This window comes from Mustelus asterias, chromosome 19 (genome assembly GCF_964213995.1).
Source record: "Mustelus asterias chromosome 19, sMusAst1.hap1.1, whole genome shotgun sequence".
Classification (NCBI taxonomy): Eukaryota; Metazoa; Chordata; class Chondrichthyes; order Carcharhiniformes; family Triakidae; genus Mustelus; species Mustelus asterias.
Genome location: NC_135819.1, coordinates 18,443,909 through 18,467,327, shown reverse-complemented (window position 1 = coordinate 18,467,327; position 23,419 = coordinate 18,443,909). Strand labels below are relative to the sequence as shown.

Sequence of the window (23,419 nt, the reverse complement as noted above, 5' to 3'; positions counted from 1 at the left end):
GAAGAGATTGCGAACCGCGAGGTGGATAGTAATGGACGGAAGGCTGCTGGAAAGGTCAGGAAGGCAGCAGATAAAATTTGATACAGGGAAGCCATTCATCTTGGCAGCAGGAACAAGAGGAGGCAATATCAAACAAAGGGTATAATGCTGAATGGGATGCAGGGGGACCTTGGGTTGTATACGCACAAATCATTGACAGGACAAGTTGAGAAGCCAGTTAGTTAGGCAGACGGGCTTTAGAAACATAGGCAAAGAGTGAAAAAAGCAAGTTACAATGAACACAGGTTTGGTCTCAAATGGAGTAGTGCGCTCTGCACTGCAGGAAGGTTATGGAGGCCTTAAGAGGAGTTGCGGAGAAGATTACAAGAATGATTCCAGAGATGATGGACTTCAGTTAGATTGGAGAAGCTGGCGCTGTTTTCCCAAGGCAAGCGGAAGGTTGAGAGGTGATGTGTAAGAGGCATTCAGAACCATGAGGCATCTGGATCGAGAGTTAGAGGGGGAGATTGTTCCCATCGGTGGAAGGATGGAGGACATGAGGGAAAAACCTTCCGTATTAGGATTTGGAATGCACTGCACGAATGCATGGTGGAGGTAGATTCAACTGCGACTTTCAAAAGGGAATTGGGCACTTAACGAATAGGAAAGAAATTTACAGGGTAACAGGGAAAGAGAAAATGGAGAGGGGGAGGAGACTGGGACTAACTCTCTTGCAGAGAGAGTATGGGAATGATGATGGGTCGAATGGCCCCCTTCTGAGCTGTAACCATTGTATAACTGAAACATTTGTTTTCAATGAAGAATCAGTCGGCGGACGTCTATTAGCTAATTCTATTGGCAAGTTGCTAAGCCACATGGTGGATACTTTGATCCCCTGAAGCCCACCTCCCTTAAAGTCTCAACTCGCTGTAAATGCATCAACTAAAGTGAAGTGATTTTCTTTTTTGCTGATAGACCTTAATGACTCTTCAGAGTGCAGGTCCACTTAGCCAACGGAGCAGAGATCACTGCAGGAAACACCGTCTAACTGGAAGAGATGCCTACCTGATGTGATGCATTCTGGATCTCTTTGATGACCGCTTTCGAGTCAGTCTTGAGGGGACAGGAAACGACCATGAAGCCGGCAAATTTCAGGTTTGACTCCAGTTGCTCGCGGGTTATCGCTCGTACCTGAGAGAGAGACAGGAGAGGAAAGACACCCCGGGACAAAATTAACAACAGCTCTCAAGGTTAATGAATGAAGAAACGCTGTTGGGAGCAGCACCAGCACTTAACTCCCACATGAACGAGGCTGAAGTGCAGAGTCCAGATGATAGGCAGGAAGCACGAAGGCAAATTCGCATTCTGTTAGACACCAACCTCCCTGAACACTTGGGTATGACACTGGTGTGACATCTATTGTGATTAGGTTAGAAAACGTAGTATGTCTCCACAGAGGCGGCACAGTAGTTAGTACTGCTGCCTCACAGCACCAGGGACCCGGGTTTGATTCCCGGCTTGGGTCACCGTCTGCGTGGAGTTTGCATGTTCTCCCCGTGTCTGCGTGGGTTTCCTCTGGGTGCTCCGGTTTCCTCCCACAGTCCAAAGATGCGTGAATTGGCTATGTTAAATTGCCCCTCAGTGTACCCAAACAGGCAACCAGAGTGTGGCAACTAGAGGATTTTCCCAGTAATTTCATTGCAGTGTTAATGTAAGCCTACTTGTCGCAATAATAAATAAACTTAACCATGTTAGAACTACCAGAGTAGACACAATATCAACACAAGATGTAATACAAGGTCGCCAATTCCAATAAACAGCGGCATTAGCTCTGGTTTGGAGCATACGGAAAAAATGTTTCATTGGCCAGGACTGTCTACTTTAACCTAGCGGCTAGATGATCTCCTGTGTTAAGTTACATGTAGGCAAGTGAGAAGAACGATAAATAAGCGGACTGGGGAGTGTCCCTATTTTAAAATCATACATTCTGCCCTCATTTCTCCAATCCCATTACGTCCCCATTTGTAATGGAAACGGTTCAGGAAATACACTGCTCTACATTACACCCACTCTTCCAGGGAATCAAATTACAGCATGATCTGTGTCCATAAAGGAAATTTTCATTATAAATGTCGACACAATTATTTGTAATAAGAACAAACTTTGGTTTATATTTTGGGGCGGCATGGTGGCACAGTGGTTAGCACTGCTGCCTCACAGCGCCAGGGACCCGGGTTCGATTCCCAGCTTGGGTCACTGTCCGTGCGGAGTCTGCACGTTCTCCCCGCGTCTGCGTGGGTTTCCTCTGGGTGCTCCGGTTTCCTCCCACAGACCGAAAGACGCGCTGGTTAGGTGCATTGGCCATGCTAAATTGCCCCATTGTGTCAGGAGGATTAGCAGGGTGATTAGGGATAGGGCCTGGATGGGACTGTGGTCGGTGCAAACGCGATGGGTCAAATGGCCTCCTTCTGCATTGTAGGGTTTCTGTGCTTCAATATAATGTCTTTCACAACTTAACAGGCTAAAATGCTTGTGTCAAGGAAATAATTCTGAAGTGTAATCACTCCTGCAATGCTGGAAACACAACAAGCTGGACACAGCTCAAACAGCAATGAGATGATTGAGTAGTTTACTTGTTTTGATGTTGAATGAGTGAGGGTATCAAGGAACGTTTTTGAATTGTTCCATGGGATCTTTTAAGCCCACCTGAAACTGGTTCAACTAAAAGACAGCACTGCCTCTTATATTGCACACAAATTTAGCTCAATCTCAACTCATTTTAACCTCAAGTCCCTTTCACGTAACACACTCTTGTGCTTGCTGGCCCAGCTATGCCTCCAATTTAAATTCCTCTTCCTGCTATTATACCCACATTGTCTGTACCTTTAAGACCTGGCTGGCTGTAGAGATTTGCATTCTAATTAGTATTCTGTAACTTGATTTCTGTGTCTGTGCACTGTTTGAGAGCACATTTCCACTCCATCTGGAGAAGGAGCAGAGCTCCGAAAGCTTATGGTATTTGCTACCAAATAAACCTGTTGGGACTTTAACCTGGTGTTGTGAGACTTCTTATTCAGATCCCTCCCAGGGCCTCGGCACTCCCTGTGTATCTGTAACCTCCTCTGCACTCCCCCAACTCTGGCCTCTTGCACATCACCACTGTGTTCCGGGAGACAGTCACGCCACTTGGGCTAGGGGGTATCTGATTTGATCCCTGGTCAGGGACAGGAGGGTGTGACGGCAAACGAAGTGAGCCTGGGAATTGAGATGGTATAAGTGGAGGAGCCGCAGCCTCTGCAAACATCCAACAGATTAGAGTTCCTTACAGGTTGTTTGTATGCATGTACGATCACAAGGTGGATGAGGAAATGACCACTGCACCATGGTACAGGAAGCCACTCGAGCGGGGAGAGTTAGTAGGAATGTACCGGTAGTAGGGGACACAGTATAAACAGGGGACAGACAGTTCTCTGCAGTAAAGTGCCAGAGTGCCTGGCGCCATGGTTCAGGCCATCTGCTCTGGGCTGAAGAGGGATGTGCAGTGGAAGGGGAGGATCCAGTTATCGTGGTCCACCAACCCGATGAATGGAACCAGATATTTTGTGTCAGTCTCCACCATACAGAGTACAAATAACACCCCAGAAATAAGTGCCAATCAAGAGACTGGGAGGAACTTAAAAACAAATGCAATCACCAGGGAATGGGTACTGAGAAAATTATTAGAACAAATGGCTGATCAGTCCCCAGGTTCATCCTCGGGTCATGAAAAAGTGACTGCTGAGATAGCAGGAGCTTTGGTTGTAATTTTCCAACATTCCCTAAATTTGGGAAAGGTCCCATCAGATTGGAAAATATTTTATTCAAGAAGGGAGACAGAAAGCAGCGAATTACAGGCCAGTTAGCCTAACATCGTCATAGGGAAAATGCTGGATTCTATTAGGGCTGGAAAATCTCAATGCAATCTGGCAGAGTCGACATGGTTTAGTGATAGGAAAATCAAGAGTTCTTTGAAGAAATAACGGGCAACGTGGATAAAGGGGAACCTGTGGACGTGCTGTACTTGGATTTCCAGAAAGCATTTGACAAGGTGTCACATCAAAAGGTTACCATGCAAGAGCTCAGTGTAGGGGGCAACACATTAGCAAGGATTGAGGATTGCTTAGCGAACAGGAAACAGAGGAGGGGTAGATGGGTCATTTTTGGGTCAGCAAGATGCAATGAATGGAATGCTACAGCATCAGATCTGGGGCCTCAATTATTTATAATCCAAATCTTGGATGGAGGGAGGGAATAGTTGCTAAATTTTCTGATGGCATGATGATTTTTGATTTGATTTATTATTGTCACATGTATTAATATAGTGAAAAGTATAGTTTCTTGCGCGTTATGCAGACAAAGCACACCATTCATAGAGAAGGAAAGGAGAGAGAGTGCAGAATGTAGTGTTACAGTCATAGCTAGGGTGTAAAGAAAGATCAACTTAATGCAAGGTAGGTCCATTCAAAAGTCTGATGGCAGCAGGGAAGGAGCTGTTCTTGAGTCAGTACATGATCTCAGACTCAGATAGGTCAGGGAGCAAGAAGTTAGTTTGCGGGTACAGGAAATGATTAAGGCAGCAAATGGAATGTTCCATTTGTGACATTATTGTCCCTTTAAGAAAGGTTTCTTTTTAAACATGATTTCTACACCTCACAGCTTCAGTGATGTAATTGTTGCCGACTTGACTGGAATTGTCCTTTTATTGCTGAAATAAAATAGGTGTATTAAATGGGGATTGTTCGTGTTTACTCTGGGATTAGTTTTACGATCCTGCATCGTCAGGAGAAAAGGTCATGTGTTTTTGGACAGTTTTTGCTTTCCAGTGAGTTTAAGGTTTCGGTTTTGAGAGTTCCGAGGCTGCAGTTTATTTTTTAGTTTTAGAAGGGGCATCAAGCAAGAGAGAAGCTGAATTCTCTCTCTCTCTGTCATCCTGTTCGGTTTGGAAATTCTGCAGGTTATCTCATGGCAATGTTTTGCCTTCCGGAAGGTGCCGGCTTCGAAAAGACTCAATTCCAGTCAAGTGAGACTTTAATTATGCTGTATTAAGCCTGTGAAAAGTGTTTTGTTTACAAAAGGTTATGGTTTGTTGGAATAGGTTTAATATTCAATGAAGGATTAATACATTATTGTGGTTGTTTCCTGTTTGTAATTGATAAAAAAGTATTGCTATTTTTCTTTCCATACACGTTAACTATATTCTTAAATAAACTCTGTTTGATAAAAGCTGGGTTGTTGAATCATACCTGAAGTGAAACCTATCATGCCTTTCCTAGCCTAATTCAAGACGCAATACTTATGGTTCAGGTGGGTTTCATAAAACACTTTGGAGTTTTTAACCTGAACCCGAACACATTTTCCATATAGGGACAAACCTGTTTTCTCTTAGTAACGACGAATACACTACCCAAGAGGATGGTAAATGATCACCGATTTGAAAAGAGAATTGGACAGGCACTTGGGGAAAGTGAACGTACAGGGAATAAAGCTGGGGATTGGGATGGACTAGATTTCTCGACAGAACTGGCATGGACTCGATCAGTTAAATGACCCCCTTCCGTTCTGTAACGAACGCGATAACATTGCTATCTGTAGTCAGTGTACAATTCACTGTGGCTACCCGTACACTTCGCTGGTGCGAGAGCCAAGATAAGATATCCAAGCAGACTTTTACCTGTTGATGACTGAGATGCCCCATCTCCTTGTACCCCAAGGCCAGTACTCGTGCTCCCTCTCGCGACATCGCAGTGTGGACAGTATCATATTGGCTGGGACACTCAGAAAACTAGAAACCAATCACATATACGGTGCATAAAATCAAACTAACGAAAGATTCAAATTCCAAAAGCATCACAGGTGGCGTAACTCCCTCACGTGGCCAAGACCTTAGAGACTGGCAAAGAGCGGAGGACATCCCATTGCTCACAGGTGAAGTCAGCTACCCCAAGCTGCTCTTTTGTGACCCAACTATGGAGCAACACAGGGTAAAGTGCTTGAGAAAGCACAAGACTTTGAAATATTAGGCTGTCGGCACATTCACTCTGGCATCCTTTTAAAAACACACGACTCCAGAGAGTAGCTATTCCCATAGCCCTCAGTTGCAAGTCACTGCAGACTCCACCAGCTTTTCAGGCAGCACATTACAGATCACAATTCACATTACATTTCTCTCCCCCCCGCACCCCCCATCATCTCCCGATTTTTTTTAGCCAATTATTATAATTGCACGCACTGTGATTTACAAACTATCTACTGCGGTCGGGGGGGAGCGCTGAAGAGGGGGAAGAAGTTAAGACTTTGCGCTGAGGGATCCATATATTAAGATTATGCTCCAAGTCCACCCATGCTCCTTACCATGCTGCGCAGTGTCTCTGACGCTCCTTACCACTCTGTGCAGTGTCTCTGACGCTCCTTACCATGTTGCCCAGTGTCTCTGATGCTCCTTACCATGTTGCCCAGTCTCTCTGACGCTCCTTACCATGTTGCGGTGTCTCTGACGCTCCTTACCACGCTGCGCAGTGACTCTGACGCTCCTTACCATGTTGCCCAGTGTCTCTGACGCTCCTTACCATGTTGCCCAGTGTCTCTGACGCTCCTTACCACGCTGCCCAGTGTCTCTGACGCTCCTTACCACGTTGCCCAGTGTCTCTGACGCTCCTTACCATGTTGCCCAGTGTCTCTGATGCTCCTTACCATGTTGCCCAGTGTCTCTGACGCTCCTTACCATGTTGCCCAGTGTCTCTGACGCTCCTTACCATGTTGCCCAGTCTCTCTGATGCTCCTTACCATGTTGCCCAGTCTCTCTGACGCTCCTTACCATGCTGCGCAGTGTCTCTGATGCTCCTTACCATGTTGCCCAGTGTCTCTGACGCTCCTTACCATGCTGCGCAGTGACTCTGACGCTCCTTACCACTCTGCGCAGTGTCTCTGACGCTCCTTACCACTCTGTGCAGTGTCTCTGACGCTCCTTACCATGTTGCACAGTGTCTCTGACGCTCCTGACCATGTTGCGCAGTGTCTCTGACGCTCCTTACCACTCTGCGCAGTGTCTCTGATGCTCCTGACCATGCTGCCCAGTGTCTCTGACGCTCCTGACCATGTTGCCCAGTGTCTCTGATGCTCCTTACCATGCTGCCCAGTGTCTCCGGCGCTCCTTACCATGTTGCCCAGTGTCTGACGCTCCTTACCATGCTACGCAGTGTCTCTGGCGCTCCTTTCACGGTACTGAAGTATTGGAGATCCGTGGAGCCCATCATTTCATATGAACCCAGGACTGACATGCGTTTGAGTGCGCTGGCAAAGTGAAATCGCTGGTGGATTTTCAGACCCTGCGATTTGATACTTTTGGGAAAAACCTTCTCATCTGACGAATAGAGACAAACAAGTAAGGCAAGGGGGCAAGGGACTTCAAAGAAATGTTCAGCTGAATTTGGTAACTTTTCTGCAAACACTTGACTTTTACAATGGGCTTATCGAAACTATACCCTGCTGATTTGGAAATGTTTTTGCGACTCTGCACACTTGAAGCAGAAAACAATAAAACTTAATATTAAGGCAAATGTTATTATTATTAACTAGGGTAACTGCCTTGGAAAGCGTTAAGACCTCGAAATATCAGGCTGTCAACACATTCACTCAGGCATCCTTTAATAAAACAGGACTAGATGGAGCGGCTATCCCCATAGCCCTCAGTCGCAAGTCACTGCAGAATCCACCTCCACCACCTTTTCAGGCAACAGATCGAAGATCACAATTCATGGCTCACATTTATTTCCCCCATTCGTCCCCCCCTTTTTTAAAAAAAATGAGCCACTTATTTTAATTGCAAGCACTGTCACTTAGTAACCCCTTGCCCAGATCTTCAACAGCTCGCTGGAGGTAGGGGCTGTACGTTCAGACTGGGAGGTGGTTAGCAAATTCCACACTCTTTATAAAAAAAAGGGAGATAAAAGTTAGAACTGGGTAACTACCCAGAGGGTAACCAGCCCCCCGGTCAGGCAGGGGTAAGAAGCTCCAGGGAATTATCATCGATTCATTCTATGACCACTTGTTGGAACACTCATTGTGGCTTTTAAGAACTGACTGAGGGGCTCATCAAGTCCAAGAATGAGGGTAAAGTGGCAAAGAGTGTTTACTCAGAGATTATGATAAAAGGTACCATGCGATGGGTTACCTTTGAGAATTGACTGAACCAGCTGTGGATAGAAAGCGTTGTGTCGATGGATTTAGACTTGCCAGAGACCAGTTACCAACGGTGCCCTGGAGCGTTAGGACATTCACTAGTTACGACTTTGATTAATGATCGAGATCTAGGTGTTATGGCTGAGTTTTGCAGGTTCCCTCCGGGAGGAAACCCACGCAGACACGGGGAGAATGTGCAGACTCCGCACTGACGGTGACCAAATCCGGGAATCGAAACCAGAGTCCCTGGCGCTGTGAGGCAGCAGAGCTAACGATCATGCCACTCTGGTTAATTCTCAGTCTGAAGCACCTCAGCTACCCAGATAAGCTCAACCTGCTGGATTTCTTGAGAGAAGTGTTGTCCCAACAGCAACTTGGAATGAAGTTTATAGAAAAATAAAGGAACCAGTTCGTGTTTACATTTCAAATGTTGCAGCTGAATGGGTCCTGGAGGACAAGAGGTCACGCTTACAGGGACGGATTGGATGTTAGGTGATTCTTATGGCAGAGATAGGGAACAGGCCACTGGTTCCTCAGATGAATGCTAAGCCACTCTGTACCCTCAAGGGAGGCACACACGGTAAGAAGTCTGACAACACCAGGTTAAAGTCCAACAGGTTTATTTGGTAGCAAAAGCCCCTGGCATCTCCACATCATGGCCCTCAAAGGAGAACAAGAGTTTGTCTCTAAACACACAAAGGTCACCTTGTATTAAAAGGTAGCATTCAGTGAGATAAATCAAGGTCAGTGTGATCTGGACTATAGAATCACTACAGTACGGAAAGAGGCCATTCAGCCCATCGAGTCTGCACCGACCACAATCCCACCCAGGCCCTACCCCCATATCCCTACATATTTTACCCACTAATCCCTCTAACCTATGCATCTCAGGACACTAAGGGGCAATTTTAGCATGGCCAATCAACCTAACCCGCACATCTTTGGACTGTGGGAGGAAACCGGAGCACCCGGAGGAAACCCACGCAGACACGAGGAGAATGTGCAAACTCCACACAGACAGTGACCCAAGCCGGGAATCGAACCCAGGTCCCTGGAGCTGTGAAGCAGCAGTGCTAACCACTGTGCTACCGTGCCGCTACCGTACTAATTCCGATTGCCTTGGGGGGGGGGAACTTCCAAGTATAGCTACCGCTAATTGACCACGGGTTCACGTCTCAGCATTTATACACTTCCACTTAGGCAGCCAAGTGTCTACACCAGGGGAAGTAATATTAAAATAAAGGGTGCATGGTTAGGAAGTGCCGAAACAGAGGGGATACGGACGCCTAAATCATTGAAGGTGACACAGCAAGTTGAGAAAGCTGCCAATAAAGTATGTGGGATAATGGCTTTATTTTACAGTAACTTCATTGCAGAGTTAATGTAAGCCTACTTGCGACTAAAAATAAACTTTATAGAGGGCTCAGAATACAAAAGCCAATAAGTTGTGAAACTTGATAAAAACACCTGTTTGGCCTCAATTGGAGTAATTTTCCCATATGTGGGGAACGCACTTCAGGAAGAATGTGAAATGCTTTAGAGAGAGAGAGTGGGAAAGGCCTGCAAGAATGGTTCCAGGACAGAGGGGTGGAAGAAGGATCGTCTTCCTCGAGAAGGGAAGCTTGTGAGGAGTTTTGATGGAGGTTTTCCAAATCACGAGTCTAGATGCAGTAGAGAGGAACTATTTGCGTTGACGGGGGTTGAGAACCAGGACGCACCGATAAAAGTCGGTTAGCCAAAGAACCAATGGTGACATGAGGAAAAACCATTTTAAGCAGCAAGTAGTCAGGATCTGAAATGCAACAAGTGTCGTGGAGGAGGGTTCAAATCGGGCTTTCACAGGGGAACTGGATAAGCACCCAAAGAGAACAGAAATTTCTGGGCCACAAGAAAAGAGCAAGAAGGTGCCGCACAAAAGGTTAATACACAAGGTAAGATCCCATGGCATTGGAGGTAATATATTTGCTTGGATAGAGGATTGGCTAACCATCAGAGAGTGGGATATTACTGGTTGGCAAATTGTAAATAGCGGGGTGTCACAGGGTTCAGTCCTCAACTGTTTACAATCTGTATTGATGACTTGGTCATGATGTGGAGATGCCGGTGTCGGACTGGGGTAAGCACAGTAAGTCGTCTCACAACACCAGGTTAAAGTCTAACAGGTTTATTTGGCAGCACGAGCTTTCAGAGTCAGGAGCGATACTCTGAAAGCTGGTGCAGCCAAATAAACCTGTTGGACTTTTAACCTGGTGTTAATGACTTGGTCACAGGGATAGAATGTACTCCAGTCAAATTTACAATTACACTAAAATAGGTGGGAAACAAGTTGCAACGAGGAAATAAGGAATTTACAAATGGATAGGTTAGCTGAGTGGGCCAAAATTTAGCAGATGGAATTTAATGTGGATAAGTGATAGGTTATCCATTTTGGTCAGAGGAATAATAAGGTAATTTATTATCTAAACGGACAGAAACTTCACAATGTTTTGGTGCAGAGGGATCTGGGTGTCCTTGTGCATGAATCACTGAAAGTTAGTATGTAGGTGCAGCAAATAGTGAGGAAGACAAATGGAATATTGGCATTCATTGCTAAGGGATTGGAGTACAAAAGTAGGGGAGCGTTGTTATGACTGTCTAGGGCATTGAAGAGACAGCTTCTGGAGAGCTGCACAGTTTTGGTCCCCCTACTTCAGGAAGGATATAAATGCATTAGAGGCGGCTCCGAGAAGGTTCATGAGATTGATTCCGGGGAGGAAGTACTTATCTTATAAAGAGAGATTGAGCAGTTTAGGATTTTGCTTGCTGGAGTTTAGAAGAATGAGGGGAGATCTAATTGGGTGGCATGGTGGCACAGTGGTTAGCACTGCTGCTTCACAGCACCAGGGACCCGGGTTTGATTCCCGACTTGGGTCACTGTCTGTGTGGAGTTTGCACATTCTCCCCGTGTCTGTGTGGGTTTCCTCCGGGTACTCCGGTTTCCTCCCACAGTCCAAAGCTGGTTAGGTACATTGACCCAAACAGGCGCCGGAGTGTGGCGACTCGGGGAATTTCACAGCAGCTTCATTGCAGTGTTAATGTAAGTCTTACGTTTGACCAATAAATAAACTTTATAACTTTACTTTTTTGAGGTATAGAAGATGCTAAAGGGGGATTGACAGGGTAGACGTGGAGAGGATGTTTCCCCTTGTTGGACATTCTGGAACGAGAGGTCATTGTTTTAGGCTAAGGGACGGCAGATTTAAAACTAAAATGAGGAATTATTTCACTCAAAGGGTGGTGAATCCGTGGAATTCTCTATCCCAGAGTGTGGCGGATACCGGGACACTATACAAATTTAAGGAGACCGATCGGTTTTTAATTAGTAGTGGGATGAAGGGTTATGGGGAGCGGGAAGAAAGGTGGAATTGAAGCCGCGATGAGATCAGCCATGATGGTATTGAATGGCGGAGCAGGCTCGAGGGGCTGAATGGCCTCCTCCTACTCCTAGTTCTTATGTTCTAAGTGGGATTAGCTGAGTTGGTCTTGCAGAGAGCCAACCCTGGATATGACGGGCTGAATGGCCTCCTTTTATGCTGCGACATGTTAAATTCCCGACTACTGTGGTGTGTTCTCAAGAACTCACCACACACAGGCGTCAGGGTATTTATAGCAAGTCATAGAGTCCTAGAGGTTTACAGCATGGAAACAGGCCCTTCAGCCCAACTTGTCCATGCCGCCTTTTTTTTTTAAAACCCCTAAGCTAATCCCAATTGCCCGCATTTGGCCCATATCCCTCTATACCCATCGTACCCATGTAACTATCTAAATGCTTTTTAAAAGACAAAATTGTACCCACTTCTACTACTACCTCTGGCAGCTTGTTCCAGACACTCACCACCCTCTGAGAAAAAATTGCCCCTCTGGACACTTTTGTATCTCTCCCCTCTCACCTTAAACCTATGCCCTCTAGTTTTAGACTCCCCTACCTTTGGGAAAAGATATTGACTATCTAGCTGATCTGTGCCCCTCATTATTTTATAGACCTCTATAAGATCACCCCTCAGCCTCCTACACTCCAGAAAGAAAAGTCCCAGTCTATTCAGCCTCTCCTTATAACTCAATCCATCAAGTCCCGGTAGCATCCTAGTAAATCTTTTCTGCACTCTTTCTAGTTTAACAATATCCTTTCTATAATAGGGTGACCAGAATTGCACACAGTATTCCAAGTGTGGCCTTACCAATGTCTTGTACAACTTCAACAAGACGTCCCAACTCCTGCATTCAATGTTCTGACTGATGAAACCAAGCATGCCGAATGCCTTCTTCACCACTCTGTCCACCTCTGACTCCACTTTCAAGGAGCAATGAACATGTACCCCTAGATCTCTTTGTTCTGTAACTCTCCCCAATGCCCTACCATTAACTGAGTAAGTCCTGCCCTGGTTCAATCTACCAAAATGCATCACCTCGCGTTTGTCGAAATTAAACTCCATCTGCCATTCGTCAGCCCACTGGCCCAATTGATCAAGATCCCGTTGCAATCGGAGATAACTTTCTTCACTGTCCACTATGCCACCAATCTTAGTGTCATCTGCAAACTTACTAACCATGCCTCCTATATTCTCATCCAAATCATTAATATAAATGACAAGTAACAGTGGACCCAGCACTGATCCCTGAGGCACACCGCTGGTCACAGGCCTCCAGTTTGAAAAACAACTCTCTGCAACCACCTTCTGTCAAGAAGCCAATTTTGTATCCATTTAGATACCTCACCCTGAGTCCCGTGAGATTTAACCTTATGCAACAATCTGCCATGCAGTACCTTGTCAAAGGCCTTGCTAAAGTCCATGTAGACAACATCAACTGCACTGCCCTCTTCTACCTTCTTGGTTACCCCTTCAAAAAACTCAATTAAAATTGAGAGACATGATTTTCCACTCACAAAGCCATGCTGACTGTCCCTAATCAGTCCTTGCGTCTCTAAATGCCTGTAGATCCTGTCCCTCAAAACACCTTCCAACAATTTACCCACCACAGATGTGAGACACACTGGCCTGTGGTTCCCAGGCTTTTCCCTGCAGCCCTTTTTAAACAAAGGCACAACATTTGCCACTTTCCATTCTTCAGGCACCTCACCCGTGACTATCGATGATTCAAATATCTCGGCTGGGGGACCCGCAATTTCCTCCCTAGCCTCCCACAATGTCCTGGGATACACTTCATCAGGTCCCGGGGATTTATCTACCTTGATGCGCTTTAAGACTTCCAGCATCTCCTTCTCTGTAATTTGTACACTCCTCAAGACATCACTATTTATTTCTCCAAGTTCCCTAACATCCATGCTTTTCTCAACAGTAAATACTGATGAGAAATATTCATTTAGGATCTCACCCATCTCTTGTGGATCCGCACATAATTACCTTGTTGATCCTTAAGAGGCCCTACTCTCTCCCTTGTTATTCTTTTGCCCTTTATGCATTTGTAGAAGCTCTTTGGATTCTCCTTTGCCTTATCTGCCAAAACAATCGCGTGTCCCCTTTTTGCCCTCCTGATTTCTCTCTCAACTCTACTCCTACACCCCCTATACTCTTCAAGGGATTCGCTTGATCCCAGCTGCCTACGCATGTCATGTGCCTCTTTCTTACTTTGACGTGTGGAGCAAGTCTTACTTGCTCCACACGTCAAACCACCCCAATCCACCCCCACCCCCCAACCCCAGGACAGATCATTCCACACCCGGGGTCACCTGACCCGTTCCCTTAAAGGGGCAAAGCCTCAACATACATGACACAACCATTCTATGGTAGCTCTTTCGGGTCTAATGCTAGATGTGAAACAGGGTGGCTGGACTGGTGAATAATTTGCTTGCCATGGTCAGTCAAGAACAAAGACTGGATCAACTGGGCTTGGACTCACTGGAATTTAGAAAAATGAGGCGGGGGGGGGGATCTCATAGAAACATACAAAATCCTGATGGTACTGGACAGGCTAGATGCGGGAAGAACGTTCCCGATGTTGGGGAAGTCCAAAACTAGGGGTCACAGTCTAAGAATAAGGGATAAGCCATTCAGGACTGAGATGAGGAAGAACTTCTTCACTCAGAGTTGTGAACCTGTGGAATTCTCTACCACGGAAAGCTGTTGGGGCCAGTTCGTTAGCTATGTTCAAGAGGGAACTGTGGCCCTTGTGGCTAAAGGGTTCGAAGGGTTATGGAGAGAAAGCGAGAGTGCATGATCAACCATGATCATATTGAATGGTGGTGCAGGCTCGAAGGGCCAAATGGCCTCCTCCTGCACCTATTGTCTATGTTTTTCTAAATCACCCAGGCAAGAGTTCGCGGCACGGCTGGAAAAACAGTTGGACTGCTTTAAGTTAAGGCACCATCATTTCTAAAGCCGAGGTAAGCGAGGGAGCACCAAACTAAATCTGGAAGCAAAATACTGGGGGAACGGTGGTATTCGAGAATGATTTGAAAGTAGGATACCAATGCTGCGAGTCCCAATTTTAACACAAGGAGGAACAGAAAGAGACAAAAGGAAAAGGTTCAGAGCGCAGGTGGAGTGACCGGGAAGGGAAAAACAAGAACGGAGTGCACAAGAGAATAGCATTAGAGGCAGATGGTGCTAGGAAGCAAGTCCCCCACACACAGTCATACAGCAATCTCACCTTCTTTATGGGGGTGGGGAAACTTGCCCCTGCAATTAAAAAGGCTTGTATTTCATTTAGCAATTATACTTTGCAGGATAGTTTTACCGTTTAAAATCTGCAGCAGCTAATGACTTCAATTATGAATACCAAAGCACCATTGATGAAATCGTTTGTATACAACTGATTCTTATTTTCATAAAAACATTTCCCCCCCCCCCTTCACAGCACCGTTTTAACAAGAGATACAAAAACAGTCTTTTCACCTTTCGTGAGGGTCCAGTCAACTGCAGTTAACATTGCCTTCTCAAGGGGGTCGCCAACCAATGTCCCATCGTCCATCTGCACCAGCGAATGACACGTCGCCACCACCCGGTGCGTTTGCAGGGGAATCTCTGACACTGGGGTCAACGCCTTTCCATCCCTGAAAGGTGAGGAGGTCTTATCATCTTAGGAAAGAGGTTCACAATGCAGCAACTTCACAAGCAGCTTGGCTGCAGGATTTCCATCCAGAGTTTTAACAACTCAACTCTGCACAATTTAAACAAAAAATAAAACCCCACAGCCAAATGACCAAGTGGAATTATGTTTCAGTTAAAGACTTAAAGTTACTGGTCAGCCTTGAGAGGCTATCACACAACTCCTTCCCCCACCCCGTGCACACTTGGATTGCTGGCTTTATTCTCTTGGAATTTTCAGAGTTTTTTAATTCATTCATAGGACATGGGCATCACTGGCTGGGCCAGCATTTATTGCCCATCCCACTTGCCCTTGGAGGGCAGTTGAGAGTCAACCACATTGCTGTGGCTCTGGATTCACATGTTGGCCAGACCGGGTAAGGACGGCAGATTTCCTTCCCTAAAGGGACATTAGTAAACCAGTTGGGTTTTTCCGACAATGGTTTCATGGTCATCAGTAGATTCTTAATTCCAGATTTTTTTTTTATTGAATTCAAATTCCACCATCTGCTGTGGTGGGATTCGAACCTGGTCCCCAGAACATTAGCTGAGTTTCTGGATTAATAGTCTAGAGATAATACCACTAGGCCATCGCCTCCCACAGAGTGGGGAGGTGTGTGCTTTACATTGCTGCCTTGCTAGCAAACACTTCTTCAATGTGGACAGAGTTCTGTAGATTCTATAGCAGAGCCTCTGAACTGCTGGAGCACAGCCGACAATGCAGAGAACGTGAAGCAGAGCTTTCAACTCTTGCATCATTTGGCTATTTTATTCCTTCTCAGAATGCGAGCTTCTTGTCAGGCCAACAGTTATTACCCACCTTCAGTTACACTGCAAGAAGTTGTTTTTTGGACAATAAATGCTGGTCTTGCCAGCGATGCCCACATCCAGTGAATGTTGTAAAGAGTAATGCTCGCTCTCTTATCCAGCCTGTGTGTGACGGAGTTTGGGAACTGTATTTACAGAGGAACTCAGCTCCCTCTCTCTAATGCAAGGCTGCGTGTTTCACTGTCTCAGCAGCAAGCTCCAGGCGTCAGGAGTATGGGGCCAGCTGTTTTTGCCCCCACTTGTTATTTTTACAATCTTGTACCTGTCTTGATGCAGCAAAATTACTGAACTAATAGTTTAAAGTTTATTTATTAGTGTCACAAGTAGGCTTACATTAACACTGCAATTAAGTTACGGTGAAAATCCCCTAGGCGCCCCCCACTCCCTACCACAGCCCCCCGTTCGGCTTACCCTGAGGGAGAATTTCGCATGGCCGATGTCTTTTGGACTGTGGGAGGAAACTGGAGCACCCGGAGGAAACCCACGCAGTCACGGGGAGAATGTGCAAACTCCGCACAGACAGTGACCCAAGCCGGGTCAGCATTTATTGTCCATTCCTTGAACTGAGTGCCTCGCTCGGCCATTTCAGCGGTCAGTTAAGGGTCGACCACATTGCTGTGGAACTGGAGTCACGTGTAGGCCAGACCGGGTAAGGACGGCAGATTTCCTTCCCCATTAGTGAACCAGATGGGTTTTTACAACAATCAGCAACGGTTTCATTGGATTTTTAACTCTAATTAGATATAATCTTTAACATCCGCCTTGGTGAGATTCGAACCTGGGTCCCCAGAGAATTACCCTGGATTACTAGCCCAGTGACTACTTCCCCACTGCCTCCCCTAAACCTCAGGGCTATTACCACACACACACATCCATTAATTGTAAAGCAAATAATACTGGGCTTTAAGGTAGATGTCTAAAGGTTTGATCATAGGTAGATTTTAAGAAGCATCTTAAAAGGAGCAGAGAGAGAGAGGAGTTCCCAAACTTAGGCAGCCAATGCTGGAGGAGTTAAAATTGCTCGAGGTGCCAGAATTAGGAGGCTGCAGATATTGGAGGGCTATGAAATTATGCAGGAGGGGAGGGGAGGGGGACACAGCCATGGAGAGATTTGGTTTGGAGCCAAAGTAAGTCAGCGAGCAAAGGGGTGATGGTTGCGTGTTTTAGCAACAAGACAAGGCAGTCAATATTGTGAATGTGGAAACGGGGGGGGGGGGGGGGGGGAATTGGAGGCAGTGGCTCGGAAACAGAGCTTACGCCACAGTCAACAACAATGACTTCAACCTTCCCAATATTTAATTTGGAGAAATTTCTACCCGCTTTGTATGGGATTGCGGGCAAGCAGCCCGATAAGTTTAATACAGTGGAAGTGTTAGGTTTTTTAGGGAACATTAAAACTGACAAAGCCCCAGGGCCTGATGGCATCTATCCTCGACTGCTCAGGGAGACGAGAGATGAAATTGCTGGGCCTCTGACGGAAATCTTTGTCGCTTCTTTGGACACGGGTGAGGTCCCTGAGGATTGGAGGATAGCGAATGTGGTCCCGTTGTTTAAGAAGGGTAGCAGGGATAACCCAGGAAATTATAGGCCGGTGAGCTTGACGTCCGTGGTAGGGAAGTTGTTGGAGAGGATTCTTAGAGACAGGATGTATGTGCATTTAGAACGGAACAATCTCATTAGTGACAGACAGCATGGTTTTGTAAGAGGGAGGTCGTGCCTTACAAATTTGGTGGAGTTTTTTGAGGAAGTGACAAAAACGGTTGATGAAGGAAGGGCCGTGGATGTCGTCTATATGGATTTCAGTAAGGCATTTGACAAAGTCCCACATGGCAGGTTGGTTAAGAAGGTTAAGGCTCATGGGATACAAGGAGAAGTGGCTCGATGGGTGGAGAACTGGCTTGGCCATAGGAGGCAGAGGGTAGTGGTCGAAGGGTCTTTTTCCGGCTGGAGGTCTGTGACCAGTGGTGTTCCGCAGGGCTCTGTACTGGGACCTCTGCTATTTGTGATATATATAAATGATTTGGAAGAAGGTGTAACTGGTGTAATCAGCAAGTTTGCGGATGACACGAAGATGGCTGGACTTGCGGATAGCGAAGAGCATTGTCGGGCAATACAGCAGGATATAAATAGGCTAGAAAATTGGGCGGAGAGGTGGCAGATGGAGTTTAATCCGGATAAATGCGAAGTGATGCATTTTGGAAGAAATAATGTAGGGAGGAGTTATACAATAAATGGCAGAGTCATCAGGAGTATAGAAACACAGAGGGACCTAGGTGTGCAAGTCCACAAATCCTTGAAGGTGGCAACACAGGTGGAGAAGGTGGTGAAGAAGGCATATGGTATGCTTGCCTTTATAGGACGGGGTATAGAGTATAAAAGCTGGAGTCTGATGATGCAGCTGTATAGAACGCTGGTTAGGCCACATTTGGAGGACTGCGTCCAGTTCTGGTCGCCGCACTACCAGAAGGACGTGGAGGCATTAGAGAGAGTGCAGAGAAGGTTTACCAGGATGTTGCCTGGTATGGAGGGTCTTAGCTATGAGGAGAGATTGGGTAGACTGGGGTTGTTCTCCTTGGAAAGACGGAGAATGAGGGGAGATCTAATAGAGGTGTACAAGATTATGAAGGGTATAGATAGGGTGAACAGTGGGAAGCTTTTTCCCAGGTTGGAGGTGACGATCACGAGGGGTCACGGGCTCAAGGGGAGAGGGGCGAAGTATAACTCAGATATCAGAGGGACGTTTTTTACACAGAGGGTGGTGGGGGCCTGGAATGCGCTGCCAAGTAGGGTGGTGGAGGCAGACACGCTGACATCGTTTAAGACTTACCTGGATCGTCACATGAGCAGCCTGGGAATGGAGGGATACAAACGATTGGTCTAGTTGGACCAAGGAGCGGCACAGGCTTGGCGGGCCGAAGGGCCTGTTTCCTGTGCTGTACTGTTCTTTGTTCAGTGGAGGAGCTGCGAGGTGAGATGTTGGTGATGTAGAACTGGATATCGTCAGTGTACACATGAAAACTAACCGGCCATCTGCACACAGCAAACTCCCACAAACAGCAACGCGATAATAACCAGATACTCTCTTTCTGTGACACTGATTGAGGGATAAGTAGGGAGGGCCTCAAAGCATCTCTCAGGAGGTCAAACATCACTCGCCAACTCAGGGGAGAACCTGGCTTGTGACCAACCGAAGTGGAAAAGACACATTCGGGGAGATATCAAGAGAAGTCGCAGAGGAACTTGATTGGGGGGAACATGCAGGGACAAAGTTAATGCAGAGAGTGCACATGGGCCTTTAAGTACTATCTGCCCTGCATGTGACAGAGTCTATCACCCAACCCACTGAACCAGAAAGGAGGGGGGGGGGGGAAATAAAGAGGGAGAGGCCACAGGATAACTTTCCTGCTCTCACAAACATTGCCGTGGCATCTCTTAGTTCCACCCAAGAGGGTGGATGGGCTCTCATCTGAATGACACCACCTTCCGTCAATGTTTAAAGTTTTTAAAGTTTATTTATTAGCCACAAGTAAGGCTTACATTAAATTGCAATGAAGTCACTGTAAAATTCCCCTAGTCGCCACACTCCGGCGCCTGTTCGGGTCAATTCACCTAACCAGCACGTCTTTCAGAATGTGGGAGGAAACCGGAGCACCCGGAGGAAACCCACGCAGACTCGGGGAGAACGTGCAGACTCCACACAGACAGTGACCCAAGCCGGGAATCGAACCCGGGTCCCTGACGCTGAGGCAGCAGTGCTAACCACTGTGCAATACTACACTGAGGTGTCAGCCGCATCTCTGCGCTCATCTACTGTAGCTCACACCTGCTGAGTCTGAGCTGAGGGGGTGCTACCAACAAGAATGGAACTAGGTTAATGCAGTCCCACCCAGGTGGAGAGGTGCTGGAGGAGGGTGGCCTGACCAACCGTGTCAAATAGCTACAGACAAACCAGGAAGAAAGGAACAACATACAGGGCCCAACTCGTTAAAAGGAAATGAGAGGGGCAGGGAAGGCAGATTAAGAAACAAATCACTATAAACTCCTTTTTAAAAATATACATAGATTAAAGACAACTGTTTGTAAAAGTTTTAAAAAACATTGTAGCTTCACTTCAGTTCTGTACAGCCTGCAATTTCAACACAGCTCTCTAGAGGTCACTGTAGACCACGGAAAAAACAACCTGCACATTAAAATGTGACTGTTTCTGTCAACGGTTATTCTGGACAAGACGGGAATCCTTTTGGTGATCTGTTATTTCTACAGCGAGGGAGGGCCACAAACAGGGCAGAGGGCCGGCGGGGAGGAACTAAATCTGTGAAATGAATAGAGTCGCTTCACCAAACGAAGTGCTGGCAATGCAGACGTCCCAGGACTCTGATTGCTGACATTTTCTATATCTACCTGCGCAGATCAGAGGGAAGGTTACTTACAAATTAGGAGTAAGCCATTCGGCCCCTTGCACTTCATCTGCCACCCTACAAGACTGTGTTTGATGGGGACGGTGTAGAGAGAGTTTTACTCTGTATCTAACCCCGTGTTGTATCTATCCTGGGAGTGTTTGATGGGGACAGTGTAGCGGGAGCTTTACTCTGTATCTAACCCCGTGCTGTACCTGTCCTGGGTGTGTTTGATGGGGACAGTGTAGAGAGAGTTTTACTCTGTATCTAACCCCGTGCTGTACCTGTCCTGGGAGTGTTTGATGGGGACAGTGTAGAGGGAGCCTTACTCTGTATCTAACCCCGTGCTGTACCTGTCCTGGGAGTGTTTGATGGGGACAGTGTAGAGGGAGCTTTACTCTGTATCTAACCCCGTGCTGTACCTGTCCTGGGAGTGTTTGATGGGGACAGTGTAGAGGGAGCTTTACTCTGTATCTAACCCCGTGCTGTGCCTGTCCTGGGAGTGTTTGATGGGGACAGTGTAGCGGGAGCTTTACTCTGTATCTCACCCCGTGCTGTACCTGTCCTGGGAGCGTTTGATGGGGACAGTGTAGCGGGAGCTTTACTCTGTATCTAACCCCGTGCTGTACCTGTCCTGGGTGTGTTTGATGGGGACAGTGTAGAGAGAGTTTTACTCTGTATCTAACCCCGTGCTGTAACTGTCCTGGGAGTGTTTGATGGGGACAGTGTAGAGGGAACTTTGCTGTTTCAACACACACCTTGGATGAATTGGAGAACAGCAATCAGACAGCACCCCATTCCCCAGCACCAACATCCCCCCACCTTGAGTACCAGGTTCATATTTTTAAAAAAGGCCTGGTCACCCTGACACTGGTGAACGACCTCTGGCAATGGTCCAAACCCATTTTCAACAGCAGAATTTGTTCAATGACATGGGTGGCAGTCAAAGCACATAGTGGGAGCTGGCAAAGGCCAGTGCATGGACATCAGTGCCCAAAGAGAATAAGACTGGGGAAAATGAGAGCTGTGATTAAAGATGGTCCACACTGCAGAATCCTGCAAGCAGGTTAAACCCTGTGCAATGACCACAGCGCACACCGGCTGCGGGTCCTGACCACAGCGCACGCCGGCTGCGGGTCCTGACCACAGCGCACGCCGGCTGCGGGTCCTGACCACAGCGCACGCCGGCTGCGGGTCCTGACCACAGCGCACGCCGGCTGCGGGTCCTGACCACAGCGCACGCCGGCTGCGGGTCCTGACCACAGCGCACGCCGGCTGCGGGTCCTGACCACAGCGCACGCCGGCTGCGGGTCCTGACCACAGCGCACGCCGGCTGCAGGCTCAGACCACAGCGCACACCGGCTGCAGGCTCGGACCACAGCGCACACCGGCTGCAGGCTCGGACCACAGCGCACGCCGGCTGCGGGTCCTGACCACAGCGCGCGCCGGCTGCGGGTCCTGACCACAGCGCACGCCGGCTGCGGGTCCTGACCACAGCGCACGCCGGCTGCGGGTCCTGACCACAGCGCACGCCGGCTGCGGGTCCTGACCACAGCGCACGCCGGCTGCGGGTCCTGACCACAGCGCACGCCGGCTGCGGGTCCTGACCACAGCGCACGCCGGCTGCGGGTCCTGACCACAGCGCACGCCGGCTGCGGGTCCTGACCACAGCGCACGCCGGCTGCGGGTCCTGACCACAGCGCACGCCGGCTGCGGGTCCTGACCACAGCGCACGCCGGCTGCGGGTCCTGACCACAGCGCACGCCGGCTGCGGGTCCTGACCACAGCGCACGCCGGCTGCGGGTCCTGACCACAGCGCACACCGGCTGCGGGTCCTGACCACAGCGCACACCGGCTGCAGGCTCGGACCACAGCGCACACCGGCTGCGGGTCCTGACCACAGCGCACACCGGCTGCGGGTCCTGACCACAGCGCACACCGGCTGCAGGTTGACGTGGGCGAGCAGCTGGATGGAGATCAAAGATTGGCTTAATGCCCTCAGGCATCACTCATCCCATCCCTTATGAGCCTGGCTTAATGCAGAGGGAGCTGTCTGCACCTGCGTCCTTGGAACAATCGTGTCTTTCTTGTACTAGCCTCCTCTCCCAGATCACAGGGCTTCGACAGTCTTCCGTCTGAATACTTCAGGGTGGGAGAAAAATCCATAACATAAACTAAGGAGGCTGGAGGTGAATTTTTCATTTCCACTGCAGCCAGGCTAAATGATATCCTCCTCTTCGGAACAACAGCCCGCCTGAATAACCAGAGTTGTTGGTGTGTGACAGGGAGCAGATACAACAATGGTCGACCAGCTCACCAACATAATGGTTCTTTCCTCACTTTAATCAAAGGGGGATATTTTGCGGTAATTCGGAGCTTCAGAATCATTGGAGGCGACCATGTTATTTAGAAATGGAATTAACTTGGGCCAAAATGGTCAAAGCCTATGGGATACAGGGTAACGTGGCAGACTGGATCAAAAAGCTGGCTCGGTAACAGGAAACAAAGGGGTAATGTCCTTCCGAATGGAAAGCTGCTTCAAGTGGTGTTCCACAGGGCTCAGTGTTGGGACCCTTGCTGTTTGTGTTAGATATGAACGATTTGGACATGATTGGGAAATCTGCAGACGGCACAAAGATTGGCCGAATAGTAGACAGTGATAGGGGATAGCTACAATCTCCAAAACGACATTGACGGGTTGGTGGAGTGGGCGACGAAGTGGCAGATAGATTTTAACAGAGAAGTGTGAAGGTCAAAAGGTTAAAGGGAGTATGCAGTAATGGGAATATATTAAGAGGGGTATTGGTGTACTGAGAGATCTTGGCGTACAAGTACACAGACCCCTAAAGGCAGCAGTTCAAGTAGACAAGGTTGTAAAGAAGGCAGATGGAATCTTCTCCTTCATTGGCAGAG

At 47.7% G+C, this 23,419-nt stretch overlaps 1 protein-coding gene across 1 annotated transcript in view; it reads right to left on the bottom strand.

Moving 5' to 3' along the window:
* Positions 1 to 23,419, bottom strand: part of atp13a1 (ATPase 13A1) — a 98,686-nt gene that overhangs the window by 23,533 nt on the left and 51,734 nt on the right. The window contains exons 13-16 of the mRNA XM_078235104.1: positions 15,090 to 15,247; positions 7,203 to 7,378; positions 5,690 to 5,800; positions 1,045 to 1,170 (exon numbers count right to left, since the gene is read on the bottom strand). Of these exons, the coding sequence (XP_078091230.1) occupies positions 1,045 to 1,170; positions 5,690 to 5,800; positions 7,203 to 7,378; positions 15,090 to 15,247 (571 nt within the window). The remainder of the gene's footprint in view (positions 1 to 1,044; positions 1,171 to 5,689; positions 5,801 to 7,202; positions 7,379 to 15,089; positions 15,248 to 23,419) is intronic.